Here is a 10509-nt window from a genome sequence, read left to right as displayed (position 1 = left end):
AAAGTGACAAGAAGGATCCTCACGAAAGGTTAAGCAGTTTTTGCTACTGCATCTGTGATCTGGATTATAACAGGTAAATTGTTTTAACTGTTCATAAGTTATTCTATCTGTTGGAAGATGCAGAATATTGAGGCTTAGTTGGCTCTTCTATCTTAGCGCAAGATAAAGTGAAATCATGCTGAACTCGAGTCTTCACAGCAAAGGTCACCGAACCCATCAGCAGTTTCAGGAGGCAAAATGAAAGTGTTCCATGTGTGAAGGCCATCATGTAAGAATCATAGCCCCTTTCTAAAGAAAACTTCATGATTAGAGATCAACAGCATCTCATGTTATATTTACGCGTTTTCAAAGTTTCAGTTCTATTTGACAGATCTAAGACTGAACAGGGAGAGTTCTGCTGTGATCCTAGACAACGATGGGTGAACAAGAAAGTTGAGCAGTTAGCTGAAGCCAAAAGGTATGGTGTGACATCACAGTATTTGTACCAGTATAAACATATAAAACATATTGTGATGCATTAAAGGAATACTCCACCCCAAACTGCAAGGCTTGTGACTGTCCCATAGACTGCCAAGTAAGTTACACTGTCAAACTTGTTACTTGGCAGTCTATGGGACAGTCACAAGCCTTGCAGTTTTCATTCAGAATATCTTAAATTGTGTTCAGAAGACAAACAAAGCTTTTATGGGTTTGGAACGACATGGGGGTAAGTGATTAATGAGACAATTTAAATTTTGGGGTAGAGTATCCCTTTAAGTATAGTATTCTTGTATTCAAGATTGTTGTTTTTTTTTGTTTTTTTTAGCAGAACTTAAAGAAACAAACACCGGTCCTGACTTCCATGCCACCACCAGCATCATCTATTAGTGACCAAACTGGAGTGGGAGGATCTACACAAGCAAATGACAGTTCACCAATCATGAACATCAAAAAAAAAAAAAAAAAAACTCATAATGAGAACACATTTATAAAGTTATGCATTTTGAAACTAGATTTAAAGTTTAAGAGATTTTGCGGTTCTATTTTGAACATTTTTGAATATATAACATTTAATATTTAAAATAATAAATGATGGCAATTTGACAGTGACAGTTCTTAATTTATTCAGAAACCAAATTACAGTAAAACTGTTTTAAAATAACACACATTGAAATAGATTTCATTCAATGTACTGGTTATGAACTTGTGTCATTTACTCATGATTCAAGAAGGCTGACACAAGTCATTTTAGACTGCTTTGTATGAGAATAAACCCGATTGTTTTTCGTCTGAAGATGCACATGAACAACTGCAGCCTGAAACTACAAATAAACTGTGATCAGCATCTACTGTTTCTATTTTGTGGTTGATGTTATGAGTACACCATTATGCCCATTATGTGGTTCTGAATGTGTGCAAGAGGTCCTTCCTCAGACATCTTTTCTCTTTAGCATCTTTAATCTTTTCTTCATGACTAGTTTCTGGCTATGCACTATTAATTGTAATGTGTACTATTGATCATGTACATTTCATCCACAAACAAATGTTATGTACTGTAGCATGAGTAAATTGGTACAGTTTAAATTTGAGTGCTGACGAGAAAGTATTTTTTTCCATATACTAATGTATATTTGACTCCTCAGCTTAATTAAGGTATACCAAAATATCATCATAATCACCACATTAGACATTAAAAACACAAAAGTTAAATGTTCCTTTAGCTTCAGTCACTTTTATGCCCCGTGGGTTAATTTTTATTTAACAGATTGTTTTTTTTTTGTTTTTTGTTTTTTTTAATCTTATATGAAGATGAGTGGAAACGTTTAATTATATCCTCATTTATAAACGATCCTTTTTTTTTAATGTCTTTTATTTATACATTCAAAGTCTGTAAAATTTAATGTACTGTTAATATGAAAAAATATTTCTGTATTGATTTTTTTACAGGTGTTTTCCCGAACATTTTGAATTACGCATTGCAGTGTCGCCTTTTAGGGTTAAAGAAAATGACAATAACATTTAATTTACCAGTATGTTTTCACATTTTTTACAGATTTTTTTTTTTAAATGTATATTTTATTGTAATATCCTTGACTCTGACTTTTAATCATCAAATATCAAAAACACATATATGAAAAACAAATATGAGTAACAAACAATTGTGTGTATTTAGGATACATACAGTTCTAGCTATATATTAACTATATGTAAGACAAAGCAGCTGGCCAATGCATTCCAAAACTGGTTTAATTTTTACCACCATAACTTCTTACACAGAATGATAGTAAAAACACAACACGTGTGAAATGCTGAAATGAAAATGTGGTTGAAAACCAACAACAATCCACAGAAACAAACGTGCTCATGGCTCAACACCCAGTTAAAATGATCTAAATATATAAGGTTTATTTAGTTTTTCTAAGATAAAGAACATAAAATTACATCCAAATCAGTAACTCAACACTTCAAATTAAGACGTACGTTTTCTGTTAAAATTATTGACCCCTAAACTCATTTAACCACTTAACTCATTTCATGAATTGTTGCCTGTTTAGCATTTTCTTTCTAAGGGGGGATATCATTTCTCATAAATTATGTTGATGGGTAAAATTGTGGGTGAGAGGTGTGAATGCTTCGATGATCACTTGAGGCAATGATTTCAGAAGGGTGGTGGTAAGTTTGTGACGCATTATTTCCTTCTGGGTGCTACTATACATCACTTAAAAGACCTCTGCATGATAACTCACCTACATAATCAACACTGGCTAACTGACCATCACCAAATGTACCTTTGATTTGATTTGGACACCAAGAGCTATGGCATGGACTTCTAGATTAATCAGCGTTGCTGTTCTGATCGCACTCATGGGATGTTTCACTGGTGCACTAGGCAACTGTAAGTAACTAAACATGCAGCACTCAGTATTTCAATACCAAAGTCAATGTCACTGTCTCTTCATTTATTGCTGATGATGAGAAATCTTAGGATCATGATCTGTCATTAGGATCTCACACTGCTGTGATCATGAATTTTACTTTTGTCACATGGGGTCTGCAGGCTACTCTTACTGGTTAGAGATGTAAAGGAAGTGAATATCCTGTCTTCAAAATTATCATATATAAAGACCTGAGTCTAGGTAGCATCTTCAAAACAGAAGATAGCCTGCAAACATTTTCCTTGTCTGGTCATCTAAATATTTTACAACATCATGCAGCTTTGCTGGAAATTAGCTCTGATGATGATGGTTATTGTGTGTGTTACCGCGCAGCAAGTCAACTGTAAGTTTTAGGATTTGTTATTACTGGATTTTTTTTTATAATGCCTTTTGTTTTTTTTATTATGGATCCTCTGATTTTTAAATACTTTTTTTTTCCGATTTACACTTTCATTTAATTCAAACCAGCTTGTTTTCAGACTAGTATTGATGTTTTAAGGCATAATCTACAATGTAAATTCGGTTATCGTTTACTCATCCTCATGTCATTACTAACTTGTATGACTTTATTTCATCTGTGGAAGGCAAAAGAAGAAATTTCAAAGAATTATAGAATGTCACTAAACAGTTTCGGTTCCCATTGACTTACATTATATGGACCAAAAATATAGTAAAATTCAATGAGAGCCAAAACGGTTGGGATACCAACATTTTCTTAAATATCTTAAGTTGTGTTCAGCAGAAGAAAGAAAAGCATAAAAGTTTGGAAAGAGACGAGAGTGAGTAATTGATGACAGAATTAAAAATTTTTATGTGGATGATCCTTTTAATATATATTGTGTAACCGGTACCACAGTTTTGTTTTCTTTGATGGAGCCCTTATCACAATCACAATCATCTAGTTTTCACACATATACAGTATGCAGACAATATAAGATTTCAATCTCAGTCTCTCTTTCAGATCGTCGTCCCACTCGTGTTGGAGTGAGCTGTTGTAAGGAGGTGTCGAGAGCAAGAATACCTGCTACAACTACCCTGATTGGATACAAGCATCAGAATGCTCTGAGTCCATGTGTGGATGCGATAATGTAAGCTCTCTCTACTGTGTTATTTCACAGATATGCATGATATTGTGTTCATTTTCTTTAATCTATCCTGCAGATTTTACACAGAGAGAGAAAAGTACTGCTCTGATCCAAAAGCGCGCTGGATTAAAGACCGTCTGAAAGGTACAACACTAGCATTAATATAACATCTTAATATGATGCTTATGCACTGATGAAAAAAATCTTAACATGATCTTCTTTCCCCCAGATCTGGAGGAGATAATGGACTAAGCCAATGAAAGCCGAGAAGCTGCTGCAGATCTATCTTTTATATCAATACATCCATCTATAAAAAGAGAATATATATTAAAAGTATTAATACAATTATAAAAGAATATTAATAAAAGCTGTTTAATCGCTTCGTTTTGTCTGCTTTCAAAATAAAATGCAATTTTTGAAAAATAACCGGGCTGCTTACTTTCCCTCAAACATCCAACCTTTTCTCTGTAACAGTTTGGACTGTACAGTATTTAATCATATTTATGCTGAATCATTAAAGAAATAGTTTACACAAAAAAGGGGGAAATTCTGTCATCATCCTCATGTCATTTCCAATCCATATGACTATCTCTTGTGTATATCTCTTATAATTATAACATAATGTTACATTATAATGTTGTTCTTGTTGAGGCTTCAAAGATTTAATTCACTGGTAACTGAATGGAAATAATTAACATTGGGTATATTCCTCTGCCTTCTAACTATGTTGCATTGCATCTATTGTAGGTCTCCATCTAGTGGAGAATAGCACCGAATGCACAGAGTAGCTTGTAATGCAATTTATCACCAGAATTATGTCAACCCGAGAGTAGTTGGCTAACAACTAATAAACAGAAATAAAAATGAACAAAGTAACAACATACCCCTAAAAAAGACATTCAAAAACAAATTTGAATTAATATTTAGTTCCCTGTTAAGGGAACTTCGAACTGCGTCCTCTGAGGGGACACTATGGGGAACACCTCGTCGTGACCCGTGTCTGAAGCATACTTTGAAAAACGCCAACGTGTTGGCCCGCGACAGCCTCTGACGTCACTACCAGCGCGACTATAAATACGCGCCCGTAGGACCCGTCACTCATCTTCTTCGTCTTCATTGACTGTTTTGTTTGAAGCGTGCATCTGAGAAACGACCAAAACGGTAAGAGCGATCTATTATTATTATCATCATGGCTTCCACTAGCAAGGCGTTTAGACAGTGTGTGCATCCGTGTCAGCGTTATCTGACACCCGATGACACACACACTCTTTGCGTCTCTTGTTTGGGCGAAGAGCACGCACGCGATGTCCTTGAGGGGGCAATTTGTGTTTTTCTGTGAAAAAGCTCCGCTTTCGTTTGTCTCTCTTTTCGAGGAAAGAGGGACAGCCATCTGGATCCCGTGGCTCAGGACCCGCCGTTGCCGAGGCACGGAGGAGAATGAGCTCGTGGGGATCACAGGTGGATCTCGCTGAGGAGTGTAGAGAGGACTTTTTCCTTTCACACCCTCCGGCGGCGAACGAGAGTGAACTTTGGGAGGAGGATGCGTTGTCATTAACCCATTCTGACACTGAAGTTAGTGCTCTGTTGGGTTCTACCCAGAAAGAGCAGGAGATGTCTGAGAGTGGCGAAGAAGCTGAGGCTGAGCCTTCTCAATCCTCCTGCCCTGCGTATGGGGAGCTGTTAGAGGTTATGGATCGCGCCACGGCAAAATTAGGCTTGCCATGGAAGCGTGCCAGAAAGGTAACATCACGAGGTCGCCTCGATGAGCGTTATTTGTCTGACCATAGCCCTCCAGCCCAGGTGAGCCTTCCATTCTTGCCTGACTTGCATGCAGAAGTTGAAAAGGAATGGAAGAGGCCGTTTTCCTCTCGCATCCATCGGTTTCAGCATACGAGCTATGCTACTATCGAGGGCATGCACGAAAACGGCTATGAGAGGTTGAAGAGACGCTGGCTAGATATCTCTCTGTGGGGAAAACGTACTCTCTTAAATCTCCCTCTTTGCCATCTAAGCCCCTCCAGGATACATCCCGCTTAAATGGCAGGACATACGCAGCAGCAGGTCAGGCTGTGGCTTCGTTGCACATGATGGCGGTGCTTCAGGCTAACCTGCTGAAGGACCTGGATACAGGTGAGGGCCTTTCACCTGACCAGGAAGCCAAGCTGCGCCGCACCACAGACCTCTCTCTCCGGGCTACCAAGCAGGCCGCCTCCGCCATGGGCAGGTCTATGGCGGCCATGGTGGTAACAGAGAGACATCTGTGGGTGAACCTGGCAGACATCAGGAGGGAAGAAAGGGGGTTTCTTCCCGACACGGGCGCAGAAGGCCAGTGTCGTGGCTCGCGCTCCTCCCCCGCCTAAGGGCAGGGACAAGAGGAACCGCGGGTCGCGGAGAGGTAAGCAGGGTCTGAGGGATGTGATTCAGACGAGGCAGCGTCCTCGCCCGGATCAGAGCGATAGGAAAACCTAGTAGCTCCGGATGTTTTTAACCTCTGTTTTAACTTCTGTTTTTATCCTCCCCTGCCTAATTCCCCTGTAGCCACAAGCTCTCCACCTGATCGAGGTTAGGTGGAAAGTCTCTCACATTACAGTCTCCTTTCCTGGACCTATGATGTTTTGGTTGGTTCTATGTTCATAGTAATCGCCTTACTGATGATCCAGACCAGAAGGGGGCGCCCCGCAAGCGGGACTCCAGTACAGGAGGGTGGGTGAGTACGTAACCCCTGCTTATCAGAATCAGAATCAGAATGAGCTTTATTGCCAGGTATGTTTACACATACGAGGAATTTGTTTTCGTGACAGAAGCTCCGCAGTACAACAGAATGACAGCGACAGAACATAAAACACATAATAAAAGAATATAAAAATACAAAAAATACAAATAAGTAGATAAGAAATGACAATATACAAATTGACAATTGTAGGCAGGTATATTCCAAAAATGCAGTTATGTATGTACATGTATATTATGTGCAAAATTTAAGTGTATACTAAGTATGTGTGTTAGATAAATTAAGTGTATGTGTATATAAATATAAAGTGTAGTGTGTTCAGTGTGTTCAGTGTGTATCAGCTGTTCATAAGATGGATTGCCTGAGGGAAGAAACTGTTCCTGTGTCTGGTCGTTCTGGTGCTCAGTGCTCTGTAGCGTCGACCAGATGGCAACAGTTCAAAGAGGGAGTGTGCTGGATGTGACGGGTCCAGAGTGATTTTAACAGCCCTTTTGCTCACTCTGGATAAGTACAGTTCTTGAATAGATGGGAGAGTTGAACCGATGATTCGCTCAGCAGTCCGGACTACCCTTTGTAGTCTTCTGAGGTCCGATTTAGAAGCTGAGCTGAACCAGACAGTTACTGAAGTGCAGAGGATGGATTCGATGATGGTGGAGTAGAACTGTTTCAGCAGATCCTGTGGCAGGATAAACTTCCTCAGCTGGCGAAGGAAGTACAACCTCTGCTGGGCCTTTTTCACAATGGAGTCAATGTGAATGTCCCACTTCAGGTCCTGAGAGATAGTGGTGCCAAGGAACCTGAATGACTCCACTGCAGTCACAGTGCTGTTCATGATGGTGAGTGGGGGGAGTGCAGGGGGGTTTCTCCTGAAGTCCACAGTCATCTCCACTGTTTTGAGCGTGTTAAGCTCCAGGTTGTTGAGAGTGCACCAGACAGCCAGCTCTTTAACCTCCTGCCTGTAAGCAGACTCGTCACTGTCCTGAATGAGGCCGATGAGTGTGGTGTCGTCTGCAAACTTCAGGAGCTTGACAGAGGGGTCCTTAGATGTGCAGTCATTAGTGTACAGGGAGAAGAGCAGTGGGGAGAGAACGCAGCCCTGGGGAGCTCCGGTGCTGATTGTACGGGTGCTGGATGTGTATTTTCCCAGCCTCACTAGCTGCTGCCTGTCTGTCAGGAAGCTGTTGATCCACTGACAGACGGAGGTGGGCACGGAGAGCTGAGTTAGCTTGGGCAGGAGAAGGTTTGGCATGATCGTGTTAAAAGCCGAGCTGAAGTCCACAAACAGGATCCTCACATAGGTTCCCGGTCTGTCTAGGTGTTGCAGAACATAATGCAGTCCAATGTTTACTGCATCGTCCACAGACCTGTTTGCTCTGTAGGCAAACTGAAGAGGATCCAGCAAGGGTCCAGTGATGTCCTTCAGGTGAGCCAGCACCAGTTTTTCAAATGACTTCATGACTACGGATGTTAAAGCCACAGGCCTGTAGTCATTTTGTCCTGTAATTTTGGGTTTCTTTGGGATGGGGATGATGGTGGAGCGTTTGAAGCATGAAGGGACTTCGCACAGCTCCAGCGATCTGTTGAAGATCTTTGTGAAGATGGGGGCCAGCTGGTCAGCACAGGATTTCAGACAGGCTGGTGTAACACAATCTGGGCCTGGTGCTTTTTTCCTTTTCTGCTTCCGGAAGACCTGGCGCACCGCATCCTCGCTGATCTGTATTGCAGGTGTGGGGGAGAGGGGGGATGCAGGAGGTGTGAATGGTGAGAGTGCTTGATTGGAGAGGTGTTCAGAATGGGTTGCAGGAGCTGTTAATGGTGTGAACGGTTGTGTGGAGAGGTGTTCAGGGCAGGTGATGGGTGTTCTTTCAAACCTGCAGTAAAACTCGTTCAGATCGTCTGCCAGTTGTTGATTCTCCACAGTGCTGGGGGGTGGTGTCTTGTAATTGGTGATCTTCTTTAGACTTTTCCACACTGATGCTGAGTCGTTCGAAGTGAACTGAGTCCTTATTTTTTCAGAATAATTCCTCTTTGCCACTCTGATCTCCTTTTCCAGTGTGTATTTAGCATGTTTATACAAGACATTGTCCCCCTTCCTGTAAGCATCTTCTTTGGCCTGACGGAGCTGTCTGAGTTTTGCAGTGAACCACGGTTTGTCATTGTTGTAATTTAGTTGAGTCTTGGTAGGAATACACATATCCTCACAGAAACTGATATATGATGTTACGGTCTCTGTGAGTTCATCCAGATCGGTGGAAGCAGCTTCAAAAACACTCCAATCAGTGAGGTCAAAACAAGATTGTAAATTTTGCTCTGCTTCATTAGTCCATCTTTTTACAGTCCTTAATACAGGTTTAGCTGATTTTAGTTTCTGCCTGTAGGTCGGTATAAGATGAACCAGAAGGTGATCAGAACGTCCCAAAGCTGCTCGTGGAACAGAGTGATATGCATCCTTTATTGTTGTGTAACAGTGATCCAATATATTACTGTCTCTGGTGGGACAGGTAACATGCTGTCTGTATTTTGGCAGTTCACGGGAGAGATTGGCTTTATTAAAGTCCCCAAGAATGATTAAAACAGAGTCCGGGTGTTGTTGTTCTGTGTCTGTGATCTGATCAGCGAGTTTCTGTAAAGCCAGGCTTACTTGCGCTTGCGGAGGGATGTAAACACTAACCAGAATGAACGAGTGAAACTCCCGCGGCGAATAGAACAGCTTGCAGTTGACAAACTGCATTTCTAGATCAGGACAGCACATCTTCTTTAACACAGTTACATCTGTACACCACCGTTCATTGATGTAAAAGCATGTCCCGCCGCCGCGCGAATTCCCCGTTGATTCTGCGTCGCGATCCGCTCTAAACAGCTGAAAGCCCGGCAGATGGAGCGCGCTGTCCGGTATGGCGTCATTCAGCCAGGTTTCCGTGAAACACAGAGCAGCAGAGATTTGCCAGATGGATGCTAGGCAACGGCGTTCGAAATCCGCGCTTCCTGAGTCTGATGAGCGCGCCAGCACGCTTTCCCCATCTGCGCGTCCTGAAGCGTTTGATCAGCGCCGCTGCTCCTCCGATAACAATATTCAATAAAACGTCTGAATAATTGAAATCCGGAAAAACATCTTGTGGTGCGTTCTGCCGAATGTTCAGCAGTTCATCCCTGGTGAAACTGATTGCAGGAATATAACTAAAGACAGGACAAACTAACAAAAAGACAAAAACATATGCAGAGCACGTCACGGAGGCAGCCATCCTGTACCGGCGCCAAGTGAACAACCAACAATTATTAACATCCAACAATTATGGATGTTATGTTGCTGGTGGTTATATGTCTACTAACAAACTCTGTGAGTTTCCTTTACAGTGCTCTGGAAATAGCTAGTTGGCCAAGATCACAGGCTTTCAGTAGGCGGCCGCGCCACGTGGGTTCCGCCCCCCCGGGGCTCGACACCCACCGCGGAGTGAGACCCTCGCGTGGGAGGCAAGCGCTCTGCGGTTGTCCATCCCACACCCCCTCCCGAGGAGCCTGGCTGATCATCACAATTGTCACAGCACTGCAGGGAATTCCATGGATGTCCAGCCAGGTCACCCTGAGGGGCCGCCTGGCCACTTAGGCGCATCCGGGGAGGTGGTAGTTACAGAGTCCTCTGTATGTACTGCCTCAGGTGATGCTCCCCTCGCTTGAGGGTTGGAGCTCACCTCTCCCGTGCAATCCAGCGCTTCTGCGATGCTTGGGAACCTTTCTGTACACACGCTAAGCCTGTGTACTTTCTCAAAACCACAAGTGG

At 42.1% G+C, this 10509-nt stretch overlaps 1 protein-coding gene across 2 annotated transcripts; it reads left to right on the top strand.

The window, feature by feature from the left end:
* Nucleotides 1-2691: 2691 nt before the first annotated feature.
* On the top strand, nucleotides 2692-4426 carry LOC132123943 (C-C motif chemokine 8-like). 2 transcript variants are annotated; one of them, XM_059534631.1, is made up of 4 exons: nucleotides 2692-2875; nucleotides 3877-4003; nucleotides 4077-4144; nucleotides 4230-4426. In XM_059534631.1, the coding sequence occupies exons 1-4, from the start codon at nucleotides 2797-2799 to the stop codon at nucleotides 4250-4252; spliced, it is 297 nt and encodes a 98-aa protein (XP_059390614.1). In that variant the 5' UTR covers nucleotides 2692-2796; the 3' UTR covers nucleotides 4253-4426. The 2 variants fall into 2 exon arrangements, with proteins under 2 accessions (XP_059390614.1, XP_059390615.1); XM_059534632.1 differs by lacking the exon at nucleotides 2692-2875 and adding an exon at nucleotides 3128-3258.
* The last annotated feature ends 6083 nt before the right edge of the window (nucleotides 4427-10509 follow it).

This window comes from Carassius carassius, chromosome 42 (assembly GCF_963082965.1).
Source record: "Carassius carassius chromosome 42, fCarCar2.1, whole genome shotgun sequence".
Taxonomy (NCBI): domain Eukaryota; kingdom Metazoa; phylum Chordata; class Actinopteri; order Cypriniformes; family Cyprinidae; genus Carassius; species Carassius carassius.
This window is presented reverse-complemented; position numbering and strand designations above follow the sequence as displayed.